This window comes from Ambystoma mexicanum, chromosome 7p (assembly GCF_040938575.1).
Source record: "Ambystoma mexicanum isolate Mex_15411 chromosome 7p, UKY_AmexF1_1, whole genome shotgun sequence".
NCBI classification, from domain to species: Eukaryota; Metazoa; Chordata; class Amphibia; order Caudata; family Ambystomatidae; genus Ambystoma; species Ambystoma mexicanum.
In genome coordinates, this window is record NC_090939.1 from 645,316,044 (window position 1) to 645,338,883 (window position 22,840).

The 22,840-nt window shown below is 43.7% G+C and overlaps 1 protein-coding gene across 1 annotated transcript in view; it reads right to left on the reverse strand.

Moving 5' to 3' along the window:
- Positions 1-310: 310 nt before the first annotated feature.
- LOC138525546 (lysozyme g-like) overlaps positions 311-22,840 on the reverse strand; it is a 291,158-nt gene continuing 268,628 nt past the window's right edge. The window contains exon 6 of the mRNA XM_069635592.1: positions 311-449. Within this exon, the coding sequence (XP_069491693.1) occupies positions 316-449 (134 nt within the window). The 3' untranslated portion in view covers positions 311-315. The remainder of the gene's footprint in view (positions 450-22,840) is intronic.

The following is a 22,840-nucleotide window of genomic DNA, read 5'->3' on the forward strand; positions in this document are numbered from 1 at the left end:
AACCATTCCATTTTAATTTTCTAAATGAATAATAAAGGAACAGTGCCATTGACCACACCAGTTGCACAGATAGACTTTTTTTTAACATATACTTGGGGAACAATGCAATGCAAAGTCATATGGTGGCTGTGCTTACTTTCATTTTGTAGCTTTTTAAATCCATCACATCAGTTTTGGGAACAAATCATGTAATGTTTTTATTGGTGTACTTCTGTCGATTGAAATGCATTCTGGCAATCCGTTTTATTTACAGCTTAATGTGAAACTAAGAGGCTTTATTGTTGGTTTCCAAAAGTGATGGGTAAAAGGGAGCATCTAATATCCATATGCCTTAAAAAATATGGCTCGAGCAATAACATCATTGGAGTAGTCGTGGCCTGAAGTGTGCTTATCCACATCTGCGTAGCTTAGAATGTTTGCAGGTCCAGCGTTGTAAGCAGCAATTCCACCTACAAAATAAAAAAAAGATGATGGGCAACTTGGTCAGTTTTCTAGATGACAAAGGCACGTTTTTCAATTTTTTTTGTAACTCATGTGTTTTCACATCATAAAAATGGCAATATATGTTTTCTATAAACCTGGGGAATGCTTGATGTCCTACAGAAGATTGGAACCACGGATTACTTGCATCTTCCATGGGCATTTACTCTGTTACCAGGCCTTAGTGGCTCTCATTGTGTTGGTGGTTAGGACCCCAGAACCTTCCACCGCTCTCCAGCAGCTCAAGCACAAGAACCGATGCTGAACGCAGCCACTGCTCCTGTCAACGTCACCATGGAAGAGCAGTATCCATTAAGATAGTAAGGATGTGGCAATGGGAAGTTGAATGAGGGATTTGAGATAGTGTCTAGAGACCGTGTGCCTTAGCCTAACTGTGCCACTACTCTTTAATGTTCTTCCTGTAGCAATCATTGACTATTGCCTGGAGGAAAGGGGTAGAGACAGAAATGGATAACCCATTCTACTTTTGGCTAGTTCTCCCCTTCCTCTCCTACTGAATTTACCACCTGTCCTTCACAGTACTAATGCAATTTATGCTCCTCAAAGAGTCAAACACTTTGTTCAACCGCCTTCCCTCATCCGTCTGAGCTCTTTAACCTCTCATGCTGCTGGACTCTTCCCCGCTTCCGTCAAATCTGCACCTGACCTTCCCTGTCTGATAAAACCATCTGCTGACCCAACGTTCCTGGTAAACTATCGCCCAGTTTCCCTCCTACCCAGTCAAAGGTCCTTGTATGGGTAGTCTTCAACCAGATCACTAAGTACCTAAGGATAATGGCCTTGGATATCCACTTCAATCTGGCTTCCTGGGCAACTTTCTCTCTGATGCTCACCTCTCAACTCTGTTCATTACTCATGCTTTTGGAGCTTTCAGCTACTTTTGCCTCCGTCAACACATTCTCTCTCCTCCTTCCTCTCCAAGACTTTGGGTTTTTGCAAATCTGGTCTAGCCTGGATTGCTTCCTATGTGGAAGGTGTCCCCTTTACCATCTCCTGGAACTTGCAAAGCTCTGCCCCATCCCTCCCCCTGTGGGGGTCTGCTCTTCACACTCTATTTCGCTGCACTTGGTATTTTGTCCTTTGGTTTTCACTACCACCTATTTACTGATGACACTCAAATTATTATCTTTTTTACCTCTGCCACCTTGGAACACATTACCAACTGTCTCACTGTAATCTGTCACTGGATGTCTCTCGGTTGCCTCGTGCTGAATTCTTCAAAAACCGATGTCCAAGTCGTTTGGCTTTACATATAACTATTAAAGAATGTTTGCAGGACCTCCTTTTGTACAATGTATATTGGAATGTGGTGACTATTACCTTAAATATGTTTATTTTTAACTTGGTACATATTTTAGTTAAAGGAGTGATGATTTCACATACTAGTTTATAATAGTAGCATGTGATTTTAATTCTGACTGCCTTGTCAATCAAAATCGACATTCTGATACACTAACTTCAGACACGATTTATCATATCAATCAACGTAACGGGGGAAACAATGGTTATATTTATTTAATTAATGGAACTTGTTTCGATTGAATGCTAATATAGAGGGCGATTTGTCGGGTAAGTTTACCTGTCGGAGAAGTCACCAAAAATATTGCGTTGATTACATGTTCATCCTCAGAAGAACTGTTTAAAAGGTATTGCCACTTTTCTGTGTTAGATTGCTATGCTAGTGACCATAAAATGCTATGCGCCTTCTTAAATGATTGGAGTAAGACTACTAGAAAGGAAGTAGTACCAAAAAAGTGTTAATCTCTCTGGAGCAAAACGGAGTGACAAGGTATCTACAGAACATATATAAGTACAATACCAAGATGATTTCGAGCGTTGACCATTTATCGGTTGAGAATAAACTTGGCATTTTTACTCCATCAAACTATCCAACCGTCATATGTAAAATTATAGAGAGCAATTCCCCTAACACCGACATCCATACCAAACCTCCTTATGTGTTTAACATCGAGATTCAGAAGTGTAAGAAAGAGATGCAAGCCCACAACAAATTAGCTGTTAAACATTTGGACAGGACAATGAAAAAAAAGCCTTCCGGGTTATTCTCTAGAAATATACAAATAGGGTGAAAGTCATATTGAATTACTTTCTTCATCAAGAAGGGGAAAATATGTTGTAATGTAGGATAGAAAAATCTGATATTAATTATTGGAGAATGGCTTACTTCATGGGTCCATATCAATTAGAAATACAAGAGATCCCAATCTTGGAATCAACTTAGGTAGCACATTATTCACACTTATATGCTGAGCCTCATATGAAGGGTGGCATCTTAACTTTGAAGTTGATGATACTGTCACCATCATAAATATGAGGAGGAATGAAACCTAGCCCTGTGATGTGGGTAACATCCTACACATGCTATTTTGAAATATACTAAAAGAGAAGTGCACACCAACTACATGGACGGTTGCATGTGGTACTAATCTTTAAGAAATGAAACAAAATAGATCCCATTAAATATAGGCCCGTTGTGTTATTCAATGCTAACACAAATATCTCTTAATCACTTGTATTAAAATAGTTGAATCACTAGGCAAATAAAATGGCTAACCCAAAAAAATAAATCAAACCGGGTTCTGAAGAGGAGTCAGAACCAACTTACATGGGTTTATTTTGGATTATATATCTTGATCATCATGGAATCAAGGGGTTCCCCATGTCTTTGTTGTGAGTATAGACGTATCACTCTTATTTGATAAAGTTAATAGAAATCTTCTATGGTTAAAATTGAAGATACTGGGTATTCCATACCAATTACTTAATATTTGTATTTACCTCCTCATAGGGGCGATTTTAAAAATTGGACTAAACCTGACAGGCCATCTTGCATGAGAAATTAACACACACACAGGATTAAGGTAAGGATGTATTTTGGCCCCACTCCTTTTTAATTTATACCTTTTTAGACATGGAAGAAGGATTAGGGTTAGCTTAGTCTGCCTTTATTTCCCCAAAAAAGTACATTAAGTTGTTTTGGCTGTATATCCAGATGACGTTATCCTCTTGGATTGCACCAAAGTAGGATTGCAGAGAAGATTAACTGATTTTCAAAACTATACATCCACATATGATTTAGTCATAAATAGTAAGAAAATGAAGATCCTGCACATAACATAACATTAGATCAAAACTTAGAAATGTTGGATGAATGCAATATCTTGGATTCATTATTACTGCAAGACCCAATAAAAAACTGTTAATTTTTTTAAAAGATTTTTAATTTATTATTGTTTTTAATCAAAGAAATTGATTTTTACAACTTTTAACCTTTGTCCTCTTGGACTCTTATCAGCCAATGGATTTTGCCGTCAACTGCATATGTAGCAGAAGGGTCACCAAAAAATTGCTATTCTCGGTGCGCAGCTCTAGGCATCCTGTATCGAAGTAGTTGCTAGCGTTTGTAGAATTGACGTTACATGCTGCAAAATCTTAAAAGTTGCTATTTGCCAGGTAGTTCTGTCACCACTGATCATTCTGAACCACAAAGTTTATTCCTCTGCCAGCAAAGGGTTTATGTTGAAGGACTTGATATGTTGAGACCTCACACACCTCACACACTTGGTACCTGGACAAGACAAGAGGAGATGGTCGATGCTTCTTTCTCATTTGTATCTTTGCATATTTTGCATATGTTCGTCGTCGACAAATTTCATTTGTGTCCAAGAGATTGAGCCTTGCTTTTAGTATGCTGGTCTACTTGGGAATTTCTTAATGTATCCTTGTAGTTCATTGAGCTTTTTCCAGATAGGGGCAAATGCGATGTAAGTTTATAGCTGCCCGCAACTGCAAGTGTCTCAATCCATGCCAGTTCTTTGTTTTTTTAGGACTTTAGTTGGATTGCTAATTAGTTCTTCTCCGCACACTATAGTTTCTAGGAGTGCCAGGTTGTCATTTCTTCAAGATTTTAGCATTTCACAATTTGAGGCTCTCAAGGTTCTATTTATCAAAGTGTAGAGTTAAGTATTACCTGTCATCACACATTTCCTATAGAGCATCAAAGAGTTGCAGTTTACCGTGCCTTTCATGGAGAGTAGGCTGAGTTTGCGCCTTATTAGAGCAGCCGGTGTGGATTTTGGGAGGCCCAGCACTGGTCTCCAATTTTCAGCTTCAAGTTTTGCCCATATTGTTTTGGGGATAGATGGCATTGCTTCAGCTCCATAGGTGATGATGGGCTCTACCTTTTAATTTATAGAAGTCTAGAGCAGGAATGGTGGAAAATCTACCAAATTTTCAGTCGATGGCCTTGCCTTGTGTGGCCAATTTGCGAATCTTTAGAAGGTTGTCCTGCATTGGTTTGTCTTTTTTTGTGCTGTCCAAGATTATACCGAGGTACTTGAAGTTCTTTACTTTATCTATATTCCTTTTATCAAGAGTCCAGTTTAGCTTTTCCGTCTTCTTGGGAGCTTTTTTGAATATCATGATTTTCATCTTCTCGATGTTTGCCAGATTGTTTTCCAAGGTGTAGTTTAACAAGTTGTCGAGTTGACGTCGGAGCCCAATCAGAGTCTGATCAAATAAGATTAAGTCATCTGCATACAGCAGTCTACTGATTTTTGGACTAGATTTGGTGGAAATGATCTAACAGAATCCTCTGTTTGCTTATAGTCTCCAATGTAGGCAAGGAACAAGGCTGGAGCCAAGGGACATCTTTGCTTTATGCCCCGTTGCGTTGGTATGGCTGCTGACAAGATTCCTTGTTGACTCAGGCGAACTCTTGTGTTGGTGTTGTATACAGGGCTTTTATGGGCTCAAGAATTTTTGTGGGCATTCCCAATGTTTGAGCTTCTCCCAAAGGCGGGCCCTGTCAACCCGATCAAATGCTTTGGATAAATCTATGAATGCAGTGAACAGTCTTAGTCCACCCTCTATCACATTATTCTTCAAGATACTTAACAGCAGGATGTTTACTGCAGTGCCTGTGTTCATTTTAAATCCTGACTGAAACTCATCGTGACAGGCGGTGTTTGAGGCCCAGCTTTGAAATTTTTTTAGCAACAAAGAACCTAAGATCTTCCCAACTGGTCCAGCAGCGCTATTGGGCGATGGTTTGCCGGATCGTTGTAATTCCCTTATTTGAAAATCGGACCACAATGGCAGAAGCCCATCAGGCCGTAACAGATTTTGAGGCTGCACGTCTCGTGAATACTTCTGACATAAATTTTGGCCACTCTTCAGGATGGGACTTCAGGTCCAGGCTCGTAATGCCATCTGGTCCAGGCGCCCTGGAGTTTTTCAGCTTTTTTAATAGGTCAACTATTTCAGTTTGATTGTCAAATTTTATCCATTTTGGCTAAAGTTTTCTGAAAGATCAAAGCGTGTAAGATCTTTGGTCAATGCTTGTCCTGGTCTGATCAGTGTAGAGTCAGCCGGGGTTTGGAAAAGGTTTCTAAAGTAGCTGACCCACGTGGCTTCCCCTATTCTATTCAGAATAGCATCTTTGCTTGCTGGAGCAGTGGATCCCAAAAGGGACCAGAATTCCCTGTAGTTGTTGCTGCAGATAGCTTTAAAAATGGCCTCAGCATCTTGTTGGTATAGTTTCCAACGATGTGCCTTTTCCCAGAGACGATAAGATTTTGTGGCATCAGTAATGACAATTTTTGCCTGGGATGATTCAATTTTAGCAGATGTTCTTTTAATTCTCTGAAATTCTCGTCGCTTGAGAACCAGAGTCTTGTCATACGTATGCTTTTTCTCTGGAGTCGTCGAGAGTTTCCTGTTATCTGGTTTCTGATAAACCGTCAGAAGAGGGCCATAGTCGACCGTTTTAGAGTGATCAAGGTCTTTTTTCCCTCATGTATCTGTTTTAGCCTATTCCCTTGGTTACTTACTTCCAATGGGGGTTTCATCCTTTGAACAGACCGGATGGTATTCATCCAAGCCGTCAGCAGTATATTGTGATCGCTGGCTTTGGTTTGGACGACTTCAAAAGATGTGGTCATCTGTAAGAGTGGTGTTGAGACAAAAATAGTGGACGATAGTGGAGTAGAGTTTGCCGTTATTCCAAGTTGGGAGGCGATCTTCAGTTTTGAAGACACGGTCTAAATTGTGCAGGTTTCTTGAGTTCATCAGATTAAGCCATAGTGCTCCGCTAAGTTGTGCTGGAGGTGCTTTAGATTTAAGATGTTGTGTATTGCAAGTAGCATTTAAGTCTCCGCGCACTAGAATATGGTAGATTTGTTGCACTGCTACTATCTCATCAATCGCGTTCTCAATTGTTTCAAGGAATTGTGTAAACGTGATTGTTGCTGGATTCCAGTACGTGTTGAGAACGGCAATGCGGATCTCCTGCTTATCGATTGTTAAAGCCGATTTGTGAGTCCAGATCAGCGACACTGCTAGTAGAGAATCATTCAAAACTATTATTTTTCTCACTGCAAGGCCCTGTCCACTCTCACATGCTATGAGAAGGCCTGAAGATGGGCGGCCCATCAATCCTTTTTTAGCAGGAGCCAGAGTAGTTTTGTATCCATCCAAGATGGGGGGTTTTGTTAGCCATGTTTCCTGGAAGCACAGAATATCATAGGAGGCTAGGTCAACATCTCCTGTAACTGATCAATATAATCATGTTCCAGGATCCAAGCCTTAAATCGCTGCTGTCAGTGTTGTGCCTTACGTCTTCCTGTCCAGGTGGTTCCAAGGACTTAGGTTACTATTTGTCTTGTTGTAATGTTAATAGCAAAACAAAAGAGGTGATGGCTGGAAGGTTTAGAATGAACCCTCCAGACCATCGTTCTTTGCCTGCCAAGCCATTACAGAAGGGGAAAGACCATATGCAAATCAGGCTTGGCCCACTCCCAAAGGGGTAGTCCAGCCGAACTGCTAGGTCACATCCCTTCTGCACGAGACCACAAGCATCCCCAGACATGTTTTAGCCTTGTTGGGTGTCATCAGTCAGGAGTAGCTTGCGTCTCTAGGCCCAGCAGGCACGGGACCCATGTCTAGGCATACCCGTCCCACTCGGGGTGACAATAGCAAAACAAAAGAGGTGATGGCTGGAAGGTTTAGAATGAATCTTAGCCTCTGGCATGCTCTGGGCAACCCTCCAGACCATTGTTCTTTGCCTGCCAAGCCATTACAGAAGGGGAAAGACCATATGCAAAACGGTGGTGTGGAAGGTTGCCCAGAGCAACGCCAGTGGTACAGATTTATTCAAAACCTTCCACCCATCACTTTTGTGGTCGTTGTAATGTTAAGGCTTTCGGGAGCCACGCCAAAAGCCTTGTTTGTTCAAACTAGTTTCATTATGAGCACCCGGGGCACTGTTTCCAGGAATTACTTGAGTAATAGTTATTTTTGTTTCTGTATAATCCTTATGTTTTATCTGTAAGCTTGAAGGTTCTGCCTTTTTTGTTTGTGAACGTAAAATGTTTTGTTCGACTCCTCTAGTAGATGTCAGATAGGTTTTCGAGACAAGACGCGATTCGTGATTTGGTAGAGGGTGCATCGTCAGAGTGTGTGCTCCGGTATCCTCGTTATCTTCAGTGTGTACACCTTGGCGATGCATATGTTTCTTTGCTTGTGGTTGCCATTCGTCAGTTATCGATCGTTTGGATAGGCGTTTGCTGGATGGAGTCCCCTTTGATGCTCTATCTGAAGTTGAGTTTAGATCTTTACATTCAGTTAGAGAGTAGCTCAATCTTAAAATTTCGTCTTTCTCATGCCTTAAAAGTTCTCTAACTGTCGTTGATGAAATATGTAAGTAGCGTATTGCCTTGCCATGTCTATGACTCGGCTCCACTATCTTCAAGTCATCAGTTTTGATTTGTTGTAGCTTTGGAATATAGTGGAGCAGCGTCAATACCGATCTTCTATTTAGAGTTACATCGTCATGATTCCCTGGAATTTGTTCTAGCTTCAAGGTCCACTTGGGGAGGACCTTGTCCGCTACCATGGGCTTCCAGTATTTTTCCATTCTTGATCTGTATCAGAATTCAGAAGTTACTTTTTTGTGGTTCGTTGAGTCTTTCCTATGCAAGGGTGATCTAGAGGCTAGTGTTGACTCCGCAATTTTTCTTCAAATTTCTTGTTTATTTGATCGTTTGTCTCAGGACAAGGATGCTTGACTTTCCGTTTGCTCTGCGTGTCCGTTTAATTTTGTGACTCCTTGGGCTTTCTTTGAGGGTTATCCGATCCCTGGACCACTTTCTTGCTCAATTTGTTCCTTCGTTCTTCAAATGTGAGAAAAGGTGTCAGGGAAATATCTTCGTGGCTGGGGACTCTCAAGTCAGGATGTGGATTGTCAAACATCACTTTTCTCAAAATTTCATGATATGTTTGCTTGCTAGGACACGCTTGAGGGTCATCTTCAAGGTGTTGGCTAATGTTCATTAAGGTATAATTCCTCAGGAAATCATGTGTTGTTGTGGGGGAAGCACGCTGGCCTAAGGAAAGATTCATCCCGCACTGAGTTAAGATTTTAGGGTCCGGATTGATCGTTGACGATATCAATGGTAAAGTCGTGATTTTAGGCTGGCTTTCTGTGCAAAAATGTATTAGTTTAGCTTTAGAAGCTTGTTTTGGCCTAGTGCTGGCCGTCTTTTCTTGGCTCTTTTTGGGCCTTAGCTTGGTACTATCAAATACTGCATATGCCTGGTCGGCGGCCCCAATTTGTGAGTGCTTGTTGGCTTGTTGGTGGGCACGTTCATCAACAATAAGTACGACTCCTTTGTCTTTTGCCATTGAAATTGGAGTTGAGTTTATTTATTTATTTGCTATAATGGTATCAGACTCGTCAGTAACTAAACCTGTGGGCGCCTGATTTGTTGTAGTCAGATCAATGAAGCGGGCGCCGTAGGTAAGGCAGGTTTTTCTGAGCAGAAGTCAGCAGGTTTATCCGGCTGTACTTGGGCCTTCTCCATGGCCTGGAGCTGTACTGTTAGAGCCTCAAGAATTGAGTTTGAGTGTTTGGCTCTTTCATCTTGCACCATTGTGTAGCCTTCTAGATAGATCAGTTTAGTGTGGATCATGGGCTGGAGCATTGTATTGTCTTTGAGTGTATCATGGATAGATTCATAAAGCTTCATGAAGGGCACCAATGAGATGGTGATTGCTGACATAATGGAGAAAATGTCTGGTTTCTTTAACAGGGTGTCTTTAGTGGTTGCTTGAGACTGTTCTTGGGGTTAGAAAGTGGAGGAGAGGCTGGTGATCCTAGGGTTTCTCTAGAGTTCTTCTGGCTGGGGGGCCAGTCCAGAGAGAGTCTTCAGAGAGGGCTCCAGCGAGGATTTATTTGAGACAAGTCTTTCATAGTTTCTGGGCGTTTGTTGCCACGCACCAGTGGCGTTTTTGGTGTAGAAATCGCTTGGTCCTCCAGTTCTGTGGTCTCTTTTCTTGTGGCCATAGATTTGGGCCAACGTCGCGGGGCTCCTGGAACCTTGGTTGATTTGTAGACTCTTTGCCGGTAAGCTGGCTTTCCTGTAACAGAGAGTTGTTCCGGTTAGAGACTGGGCTGGACGTAGAAAGGGCGTCCAGTGATGACAACTCAGGAACATGATCATCTTTGATGGTGTTTTCTTGCTGATCAGTTAGTTCGACAGTCAATGGATCATGGCTTTTTGACTGCAATGTTACTGGACTTGGTGTAGTTTTTAGTGCCAGGTCCATTGTGAGAGGGTCTGTCGATGGGGCAAGATTTCCCAAATCCGAAGTTTCCAGATTTTCTGAGAAGTTTGAAGATGTCATCAAACTTTCCTTTAATTCAGAGTTGGTACTGGAGAATCCGGATTTTGTTGAGATCTTATCATCGGTTCTCATAAGTTTATGGAGTGGTTGATTTTCCAGGACTGCCTCTAGAATCTCTGCATCTGACAATTCGCTTCCATTGCCGGTATGCTGATTTGTCTGCTTATTAGAACAATTTGCCAACAGGGTTAATGGAGATGTTTTCCTAATACCTTTATTCGAGGTTAAGGTTTTTCTGCTGTAAGAGCTTGTTTTATTTTTTTTTAATTCCAGTAGGGTGAACTTTGCTTTTATGCAACATTTTCACTGGATTCCCGTTTTTTGTTTTGGAAAACAGTGGTTCCAGCATTGGTCTATCTCTTTTTTTGGGATTAGTGCTTGGGGCTAAGTCCGGTGCCCCCGATTTTTCATTTGCTGAAGTCTGCATAGATCCATAGTTACTGTAGCCCAAGATGCTGTCTCTGTTTTCAGCACTCCTCACAGGGGAGGGGCTAGGCGCCGGGTCCAGCACTGCAAAATCCAACAGCTCTCCTTCAAGCCGGAGGGGCGGTCCTTCCGCCGCAGCTGCGAGGATCTGCGCCCAGACAGCAATGGGGGACAACAATCCATTTATGGGTCCACATGGGGCCCGCTCCAGGTCGAGTCCGGCCGGCATGGATGTTGAAACCCCTATGTCGTAGGAGACAGGGTTTTGGTTTGTGTCATCGGGCCAAGCTCGAAGCCACTAGCCGTAGTGGTCGTCCTGTCCCTCGGCGCCGCCTGGTGTAGAGCGTTATCAGAGGAGAGCTTGACCGCAGCATTGCACTCCACGTCAGCTGCCTCCACGGACTCCCCTCCAGGGGTAAATGTTAAGCAAACTGAGGGTGGGTTACTGGCCGCGGAAAGCTGGGATGGTTGTTCAAGGGTTGAGTATTCATGTTGATGGCTCTGACTCAGGATTTGAGACATGGGGAGCATCTCCTGCGTGGCGGTGCTCAGCCTGGACGCGCTTCCCGGCGTGACATTTCCATCCTGTGCCTCTTGTTTCGGCATGTTATTTTTACTTTGATTCCGAGGTAGAGGGGTACATGCCGGTGCTTCAAGTATAGGCGCTATATCAGTGTTTGCGCACAGACGGGTGCTGCAGAGCCATCTCCCTTCTTCACTTTGAGGGGATGTTTGTGGCGGGGCAGCCCTTGCAGCCAAGCCAGCCATGACGGCAGGACTGCCACTCACCGCCACTCCGCGTTAACATAAACTGTTAATGAATTACCTAAAAAATAAAGCATCACTTATGATGAATCAAATGAAGTATTTTCATAATCGTTTCGGAACTTTTTCTATGTTTTCAGCAATAAAATGTTATCAAGGAAAAGTAATTCCTGCTCCCATGTACGGTCTAGAAATCCAACATCTTCTTTTTGACCTTGACCTAACTTCTTTCGAAGGCTTTGTGTAGAAAATTGTTTTACTTTTACCTAAAGGGATCCCGATGTGAGTGATTAATTTTGAATCAGGTATTGTCTCGCTGAACATGAGACTAATTTGGAAGCGTCACCTGGTGTGCAAGACATTTCTTGAACTCCCACCAAACTCATTATATGAAGCATTCTTTCTTCCATGAAGAGAGAAAGAAATGTTTGTGATGAATTGTGGAGAAGAACTTAATCGAAGAGGGTTCTATAAGGGTGCAAAAGTAGACTTGGTACACAAAGGTGGCATGCTTGTTGGCACAAACCTTTATTTAACATGAAATAAGGAAGAACCCTACCTGTCCCTATAACTAAGAGGGGTTTCCCTGCCTCAAACAACATTAAGGATAACGTCAGAATGTCTGTCAAAAGCAAATAGTCCACTATCCTATGTCCAAACCTATTTCCGTCCCTTACATTTCAAAAGAAATCTATAAAGTAAGCTACATCCTGACTCAAATCAGGATGACTCCCTTCTTCGGGATGTTTTTAGACAGTTCATAAATGATGGGGGAATATCCTTCTACCCCTAGCCTTCACTAGGGTTTTCCATTAGGTGATTTGTTTATAGTTCTAAAACAAGATTGAGAAGGTGTCGCCCTTCCCCAAACCTTTCCCAGACTCTCTTTTAAGTGCATCAATTTTGTCTATCTTCCTGCTAAAGGATATGTCTTCCTTCCACTGGTTTTCTCATTCCTTGTGCCAAAGGATCTCTTTCTCTTCTCCAGGTCTTCTCTTAACTTTTATTAGAGAGCCTTTAGCTTCTCGTTTGTTCATCTTCTGTCTTTTGCCAAAGGATACCCTTCTCACCCCCTGGCCTTCTTTTCTCGTTATGTGGCTCCCAGACCCCCATTTTAGCTCTGTAATGTCTCTTACTTAAGCCCAGTTCACTATCCTGCCAGGCGTTATCTCGCAAGTATAACTCTCTGTTTCTCAATATTCGGGTCCCACACCCCTTTTCTCAGCTTTGAAATGTCTCTTAATTAAGGCCAGTTCACTATCCTGCCAGGCGTTTTCTCGCATGTGTAGCTCTGTTTCTCAGTATTCGGGTCTCAGACCCCTTTCCCAGATGTATAGTGTCTCTTAATTAGGCCTGGTTAACTACCCTGCCAGGCCTCTCTTCATGTCTTTCTGGGGTGTTCCCTCACCCAATATGTCCTCAATTGGTCTCTCCGTTCGGTTCCACTGGGACGAAGATGATGGTCCTGCACTTCCTCCCAACTACAGCCATTGGGGTCTCCCAGTGCCTTCCTGGTCCCTCTCTGCGTACCTTTTAACTTGGCCCGCAAGGGTTCTGGTCTTTGGCAACACTGGTAAGCTTCTCTGGCTTCCCCTGGGCTCTCGTAGTCTGCTCTTGCCTTTCGGCAGATCTGCCATGCTGGTTTCTCACCTCATGTTGGATCTCACCCCAGCCCACTCTGCTGGCTGCCTTCTCGTCACAGGACGTCAGGTTCCCTGGCCTTTGGGTAAGTCTTGGCTCTTCTCTGCCTTCTCGGATCCAGCCTTTCTGTTCCAGGCGTTCGGTTGTGCAGCGCGTCCTCTCTGGGTGGCTTCGCTCTTCAGCACGATGTTCCTCTGGGGCAGGACTGACATTGAGGAGAGTCAGTTTTTGTGACTGATAGACTCTAGTTTTGGATAGCTAGCATGTTCGTATGGCTTCATCGCCCTTCTCTTCCTCATGTCAGTACTTTTGAAGTCAACCATGCTCACACCTCACTCTTACTCGTCACTTTATCATCTACCTGATGCACCTGGCTGCTATGTATTAAGTAATTAGCAGAGGAAAGGGGAGACTGAGAAGGTGGGGTGCTTGGGCCGTATCTCTGTTGTTGGGCAAGTCGTGTCTGGTGGCATGGTGGTGAACATACCCTTTCTCCCTCAATAGTCTTCTTCTCTCCCATAGAAGGGGACACCTCCCATGGGATCCTCCACTGAGTGCCACCCTAGGGGAACTATCCAGTAGTGGCCTCACCTCTCTGGGAAGAAGTGATGATATCGAGGGATTTGTCACAGTTCCCCCTCGATAATAGTATAGGAAATATGGATCAACTGAAAAGAGGCTTTGGCTTCATGATTGGTGTTGGACATGCCAAGGTATTTAAAAAATGCAAGCGCTTTAAAGACATACCAGCCATATATAAAATAAATTAGGCACCCAACTCCCCTGTTTGATACACTTCCATCTCTTCAACTTAGAGCCACGTTAAGGAGGTTTCGATTAACCCTCCTCAAGGCAAAAGAGAATATTGGCCTCATTACGAGTCCGGCGGTAACCGCAGCCGTAAAACCGCCTGGTTACTGCCGGACTCGTATTACCATTCCGCCTCCGTGATTCCCGGGATTACCGGGGCATTACAACCCCGGTTTCCCGGGAATCACGGAGGTGGAATGGTGTTCCTATGGGACTCAATGGGAATGGGGATCATGGAAACACCGGCAGCATCTCGTAATGCTGCCGGTGTTTCCTCGTCCACCTGCAGGCGGGCGGTGTTACACCCGCCAGGTCAGACCTGGCAGGAACATCACCTCCCGCCTGCAGGAGTTGTGATCGCCCGGCATCAGTGCTTAATTTGTAAAAAAATAAGTGCCAGTGCCCAAAAAATATTGGCCCCCATAATTCCGGGTGCGGCGCCACCCTCAGCGAGGGCGTGCCGGCCGCCCCAGTTCAGTGCTAGACCTACCTAGATCGGCCCACCACCAGCCCATCACACTGCTGCTGCTCCATGTCACATGTTTGGCGCTGCAGCAACTGCTGGCACAGGCTAGTAGTAAATACGCAACTAAGACATGCTCCTCCTGTAACTGCGCCTCGATGCGCCCAGGCTGTGTGAGCGCTTTAAAAATGCAAATAAATAAAGCATTCTGTTTCAGTCACTGTTGCACTGTATTTGTCTCTACCCCTTCTGCCCCATCTGACAGTCTGTTAAAGTACACCCAGTATTGTTAATCGGTTACCTCCAGGAAGAGCACCCTCCCCTCAGGCCATTCTTCAGTCACCTCATCCAGGTGTTTTGTGTAATCAATTTACTCTCAAGCCCTTATCAGTCATCACATCTCATAAATGCATCCCCCTTCACCCTTCCTTAAGGCATGAGCATGGTGTTGTATAACTTGGAAAAAGTCATTTCTCAATCAACGGCCTGTGCTACTTCTGCTTTAGGGCCTCTTTCCACCTTAACACATATTAAAAAACTAAATATGTTTTGTCATCCAATATTCAGGAGCCAGAGGAGAATGCATATTCGGATATCTCCTTCCCACTGACATGTTCTTGACATACTTCACTAAACTGCAGGGTGTAACAGACACCCACCTCCCTATCTGGGGGTTGCATGTGTTCTCATTCGGAGCACATGCTCTGAGCGTATTGTACCCAGGTTAAGGGGTCACATCTGGTGTATAAACCACACATCAGGATATAAAACATGCGCTGGAATTATGTAAAAAAATGACAGCAAAAGACGGTTGAGAATTATTCATGAATACTCAACTAGTGCTTTTATTTATGACGACTGATTAGTGGGCATGTGCACCATGTTTATCCCAGTCTAGTTTCAATGTGTGTATCTTTAAGCCTGAAATGGCATTTCAGAAGTTCGTCTTTGCATGGGCTTTTCTCGCGAAGTGCAGCCGGTTCAGTTTCGTTAGAATACGTGCACCGTTCCGGGTCCCCTCGCTGAAGCTCGTTTGTGAACTAATGAGGCCGATAACATTAAAAGGAAGAACGGAAACACTCAGGCAAAAATTCAAAGTTCATGTTTCGCTTAGATGAATGCTATCCAGGGTCGGACTGGGCATACAATTGTCTCGAGTCGTGCTCGGCACCAATGAAAAAGTGGCCAAAGTTGCAAACGACAATTCATTCCTTTTGTGACAGACACTAGTGGGACCACGCTGCCGCCCGTGCCACGCCCGGTCCTGGGCTTTGCCCTGCCTTGCCTCAATCACTTAGGCTACCTTCGGTGGGGCCACCATCGCCACCGCCATGCTGAGCCTGATGACAAAAATGGGTGCGCGGTGCAGCGGCCCCACGGAAGGTAGGATTTTATAAGAAAAAACATATATTTGGGTGGCTGGGGCCCATCACTTTCAAAGTGATGGGCCACAGCCGCCACTCAAATTAAGTTATTTCTTTTAAAACCTACCTTCTGTGGGGCAGGGCCCCGGCCACCGGCCCCACGGAAGGTCAGGTTTTCAAAGAAAAAAGTAAAAAACATACCTTTGGGCACAATCCATGGGCCCGGCCGGCCGCCCGCGGCAGAGTCATCCGACTCAGTCTGCGGCAGCCGGTGCCCCTGGTCACACTGGCACTGACTGCAGTCAACAGCACACTGCACACAGGTCACAGAGACAGAAGCCTGGGTGCAGATGGGTCCCTGGTGGGGTCCTGACTCCTGGGCAGTCAAGATGCCACCAGGGGCCTTTGCCGCCACCCGGGCCCCGACCTGGGCCTTCCTTGCCTGAACACTTGACTGTGACAGGCTCAGGCGGCACCGCACGCAACAACAAGTGACTTACCTGCTTTGCCGGCTGGGACTTGGTCTCCTGTCGGGGCCTCAGGGTGGGGGGGGGGGGGCGGGTGCGCACACTGGCACCCACACAAATGAAAAAAGCAGGCAGAGGGGGCCGCAGGAAGCAACTAGGCCGCACTACGCAGTGCAGCAGGGCAGGCTCTCTCTCTCTCACAAGTCAGGACAGACAACGCCACACCTCGACACCTTCACTTCAAAGTAACTTGTGAAATGAAGGTGGCGCTGCGCTGCCTCCTGTGGCGACACCAACACGTCACCATGTAATTTCACTGGCTCAGAAGAACAGCCAATGAAAAATGCACATTGTGTTACTATACAGAATGCATCAAATACTGCATAGTAACAACAGAATGGTAGTTTTCATTGGCTGTTTGTAACAGTTTGTTGTTCATTGCTATTGCTGGCCCCTCCCAGGCCCAGCCAGCCATCGCCTGCAGCCTGCAAGCACGAGAGAGATCGAGGTCAGAATGACAAATCCCAATGATTTATAATCAAAGCAAAGCGAAGTGGAAAAACAACCAAAGCAATTGCACGTGCACTGGCCCCCGCATGAGTTCCGGTGCCCAAAAAAGAGTGGCGGTGTTGGGCACCGGCAACCACCCCCACAAATTAAGCACTGCCCGGCATGGAAACAACGGTGGCGGCGGGTTTACCGCCACCGTTGTTTCCATACCGGGCGATTTGTAATGAGGCCCTATGTGTCTTTGTGATGTGTGACTCTTTGGAAAGGATTACTTTTTTTTAGTGGTATCTCGATTGCAATTACATTTGCTCTGTACACTTTTTACATAGGATGGATTTGATGCATTTATAAATAGAATGATTTATAAGCCACAGAATGTTATAGGACATTATGCTTTTCTGTTAAACAATAAGAAATAATTATTGATCGACGATTGATCCACATTGAATTTTAACCATATCCTTTCTCTTTTTTTCTTTTTAGTACTAATTGGAAGGATATAAGTTTGTTCTTTTTTTCATATTAATATTTTACATGTATTTAATGCATTCTATCATTTTTTGTTTATGGTTTGTTTGCAATCCATGAAAACAAACTCACTGCGCCGCCTCCCCATAAACAAATGTATTTCGCCCGGCTTCCAACGCTATCCCTACCCTCTTCTATCGTCTTCCTGTCTGATCTTGCTCCCTTGCCCAATGCTTGCAGCCTTGTTGCCTTCTTTGATGGAGAACACCAACTGTAACAATTCATCACTAGCACTGCTTCTGCTGCTCATATTAACATTCCCAACAAACCTTCCCAGTACATCCCCCACTTCTACCTACCAACACCATGCGCTCCATGAACAACTACTGTTTTTTTTTAAGTTCCTTCTCTACAAAGCTATCAACGATCTTGCTCTTCAGTACCTGACTTACTTTATATGTCTATTCACCAACTCGTTCCATCTGCTTCTCCTCTGCACTCGTTGGACATGCCCGCCATGTGCCTCATTTCACTTTCACTCATTCTCCCTAATCGCCCCACTCCATCCATTCCCACATAAATAATATAATTTGTATAGTTGTGCAGTACTCCTCACTTAATATTTTTTTTTGCTGGTCTCTGGTTCTCTTTGTTCACATTTATGCCATTGCACAGGCACCTTGTGGGGAACTGCTCTGCCATCTGCAAATGTGTTATTGTAATCAATTCATCATTATAATAATCATCCCTGTTCTCCACCTGAATACAAATGTACAATTCAGTCTTAAACTTTTATGCTCATTGATTTATGTTGCCTTCAGATTGTGTTTCTTCTCGTGGTACAATCATAGAAGGAAAATATGCCATTGTTCAGAATGGATAGAAATACACAATGCAGTATCTTTTAGAATTTTCTAACAATATACTTTGAAAACCACAACAGGAACTGTTTCACAGCGGTTTACCCCATTTTGGAACCTGTTTTGAAAGTAACTGGGATGTGAATTTTGCATAATTTCATGATTATGTGATACAAATTTCAAGAAAGCAAAACTCCAAGTACAATTGTGAATGGGAAAGTTTGTGATCAATGTCCATTACAGCCATTCAGATGACACTTTAGTTATCATTGGCATTCCACAGTGCTATGGGCTTAGACCGGACACTAATATGAACGCTGCTCTGCTGTTCTCCATAGTTCTTCTCGGCAGACTGCTGGTGCCTCCTGTAGGGGAGGCATGGTATCACAAGTATGACACTGACACAAAAGGTACAGTTTGTAAAACCTTTCTTAAAGTTTCTGGGTTTGTAAAAACTCCTACTTTGCCCTATAACTAGGATGGGAGTAGTCTTGACCATCAAATAATAAATAAAACCGTCCTAGTTTAGGCCGTCAAATCAAAATGGCCAATGCTAACAAAACCTAATGCCTGCGCAATCTTGTGTACACAAAGTGTATAAAAGAGATATATATGTAAGGGAAAATCAGTGTGGAAATAAATGTGACTGAATCAGCTCTCCTCCCCGTGTTACACAGCATGGAGTAAGGCGGTTCCCGTAGGCAGGATGGCACACTCTGGTTCAAGTTTTTAACACAAAAACAGTTCAAAATGTGGATCGAGGACTGCCTGGCCTTCCACGTTAAAGTCCCTCTTTCCAGTCTTCCAAACAACATTCAACAAAAAGTTCACGCCGGTCTGCCTCTGTCTGGCTCAGACCTCTTCAAAGCTAAAGTTCACCTTGGTCCTCCTCTGTCGGGTTCAGACCTTTCACAACAAAAGTTCAACAATACATGCATGGGCTCCCTTCCCCAAACTTATTACACTCCGGGTCTCCCTCACTCGGGCTCAGACCGGTTCCGGATTTCGAAGAACTTTCGAATGTGCGTGCCTTTCTCTATAGACCTCTGCAGAACCACTTTATCTCAAAGTTCAACATTCAGCTTTTTACTCTGCCCTTCTCTCAGGGTTAATTTTGATCACTTTGCTTTTACAGTTCATTCACTTTATCGCTACAAACAATTCACCTTTCACAGAGACTTTTGAGTGGGCTACTTCCTTTTGTCGGACCACTCCGTTACTCAGTATCGCTGGTTTCACAACTATCCTTACTTCATAGTTCATTCACAGGTCTGCCTTTCTTTGCGTCTCATCCACACGCATGCAGCCTTCACTTGCGATATAATTATGCAACTTCAATCTTTCCTTACTCTCAGGTTGCTTGCCAATTCACCGTCTGTGTGCATTTCGTTCTTGTCTTTATGGTTATCCAATTCATGAGTCAAGGTTAGTACCACAGGCTTGGCCTTTCCTCTCCAACTCTGCCGTTTACCCGGACGGGTTGCTGTTGTCCTTGAAACACAATGCAGCCTTCTGCTTTGGGATTTGGCGTTCTCCATGTGGCTTTGTAATCCTTTTGGAGGCAACAACCTCCTGTAGGGATCTCCTGGGGTTCTCGACCCGCTGCTCTCGTCCCTTGGTCCGTCGCTCTGCTCCAGTAGGTTCGCCTTCACCCGGAGGTTCTGCTCTTTCTAATGTTCCACCTTTCTCAGATTGTGTCTCTATGTTCCGCTGTTTATCCGTGTGAGGAGAGCTAATTGGTGTCCGATGTATGCACTTAAAGTGCCTGACTCTGCCTGACCCGATTAGTGGGACATGTCCAGTGCGATGTATAAGAGTTATTCTTGTTACTCTGTCTCCCTCTTCCTCGGCCCAGTGTTTGTGTAGAAAGGGGGAGGGAGAGTTGGGACATCGGAGAATCCTAAAAAATAGAAGGCGTCAGGTGTACAAAAAAGTTGCCAATATGGTGTCTCACCATTGGCTGCCTCACCCCTACCCGACGGAGAACCCTCACCCAAGTGATCCTCCCGCACTGATCCACCCCCAGGAACTGGATCCAAAAGCGAAGGCCGTGTCCTGGTCACTTGGATGAAAAGTCCCCGAGGGCCAGCAGGTCAGAAGACACCCTTTGGTTTCTCACACTCCTAGCCTACTCACTATCTCATCCTCACTTTTGTCCCTGACTCGGCAATCATGATGGACTGTGCTCTTGACCTTTTGTTTTCACTTCCTGCCAAAGTTTTTGACAGTATTTATTTTACCCTCTTTCTCTAAGGCAGTGTTCTGTTGGTCTCTATATTGCCTACAACCATGATGATGGTAGAGAACCTTGGGAAGGAGACCACTGTGGCCCATATAAGCCACTGTGTAACTCCTCTCCTGACATTCTCATTCCTCAGCACATCTACAGTCTGGAAAGCTGCACGAGAGACTTCTTTTAAAATAAATTAGTATAATACAGTCAGTTATTTCACTTATTTTATACAACAACAATCATATCATGCAGATCTCAAATCAAAACCATAATAAGAAATAGAATCTAACAATAATTACAATAATCATTAAAGTCATATGTTAACATTAATCCAGGAAGGACTTAATCACATACCAAAATGTCATAAAATTAAAAATGAAGCAAATATTACCCTGCATGAAACGATCCCATAATTTTTCACTATTACACAATTTGTCATCTGTCATCCTATAACAAACGCCTCCTACGCAGAGTATTCAGGTATTCACAGGCAGTTAGATGTTTAGCCCTTTCCAAGTTGCGAGAGAAGCAGAATCTTAATGTCCTCATCTAGCTATCTATCTATCTAAGTCAAAGGTTGTGTGTGAGTTTGAGGCGCGAATAGTAGTTCCTTACACAATTCCACACCGTTTCACTAATCTGCACCACATTTTGCACCTCCTGACATTACTGGCTACATGACATTTGGACACCCACCCCATTCCCTGGATTTCAGCACACGCCAAAATGTGTTTGTGGGTTTGTGGCTTTGCGAAGCATTGTTCCTTATACAATTCGACACTGTTTCACCATTCTGCACCAAATTGTGCTAGTTACCTGTTAGGACTCTCTGGACATTACTAGCTACATGCCGTTTGCACATCCCACCCGTTTCCCTAGATTTGAGCACCTTCACACATAAAATGGTTGTCTGAAATCGGCAAACATCCATGTAGTCGTAGAAGGACGGGCCCGACACGAGGAACAAAACTCGAGGTCCAGGCCATAGGATGCATGGTTTCCAAGATATAAGCACTGCAGCAAACTGCACCACATCAGGGTGAGCCAACAGTTAGAGAGAGAACACAATAGGTCCAGTATGCAGAAGCACACAAACTCTCGCCTCACCCCTAAGTCTGCTCTGCGGTATGTCAGCCAGCCACAAGCGCCCATTCTCAGTGCAGTTTACTTCAGGGTGCAAAGCACATCAAGCGATAAGCGAATCGGAAAGCGACCCACAGGATCAGTGTTATCATAGCAGAAGTACCCGTTCTACTAACTGATTCTGTAGACAGATATCAGATTTAAATATTTAGCCTCAATAACATCCATAGTTTCCACAATATTATATTCAATTCTCAAATAATCTCGCCAAATGTAACTATTAGGATATGCAATAACATACGTGGGTGTTACTTAGTTTGACTATACATGCAACATAATATCTACTGTGTGATTTGCTCACTAAATCAACTATATTTTCATCCCTTTCTAGTTCACTAATGCTCCTTTTTATTAGGGTATTAAAGTTGGTAACCAAAATCTTCCAAGGATTAATGTCCATATGAGTGTACAAATCTTTGCCCTCCTTCAAGAGTAAAACAAATAGTCGTTCCCGTAATACCTATTGTGTAAAAAGATCTCTCACTATCTTTTTCGTGGGAGTATTCTCGGCGGAGTTAAGATTTTCCAAAAAAGAATCAACCTGCAAAGCTTCCTGGTAAAAAAAAAATGAAGAGCGTACATCTAATTCAGTAGTCAAATATTCCACAGGAAGGTTGCCTGCAAGGCCCATAAGCAATCTTAAACAATAGTGTTCCAGCTTTCTTAGTTCTCTTGTAAGGTCAGTTCCCCATACTTCAGTACCATACATCATAATGGAAAATATTTTGCCATTATATATTGTTTTCAACAAGTTCACAGAATAACCACCATGCACTATCGCAAACATTCTAATGGCCTCTAAATGTTGTCTAACACAACTTTTAACCTTTTCCATTTGATGATGCCATTTAATTTGTTGATCAGTTTGGACTCTCAAGTAGTTGTAGGAGGGTACGATCTACACCTCCTTGTCATTCAATTTCCATCAGTATTTGAATCCAGTATGCCTATTGTTAGGTCGAAATATGGGTCATAATGTCATGACTTTGGTCTTGTTGGTTTTAATGTTGAGGCTGTAATTTTCTAATACATTGAGCTGCTGTGGAAGCCCTTTAGGAGTTTAATCCATTAAAATCAGGGCATTAGCATAACCCAGCAGTTGCAGAGATTCTCTGCCAGGTATAGGAGGAGTCACCTTGTCCGATTTCACTTCGGTTGTGATTGAATATAGATTGAACAATGTGGGGGTGAAAATGCGATCCTGTTTTAGGCCTACACAAGTAGACTCCATTTCAGTTTTCCAGCCTCTTTCTTATAATACTGAGTGAGATCTTCTGGATAACTAGACAAGTTGGCTAATCATGCTCTACTCTTCCAACCATGGCTAACGGTTCTAGTGCTGCTACCCACACATTAATGGGGCAAATTGTTACAACAAGTTGTGATGAATCCAAGGATGTCATCACTGCTTTCCATGGGGGACCTCCCCAGCCCCTCTATGTGGCTAGGGGACGGCAGCCACTATCTGATCCTGACCCTGGGGG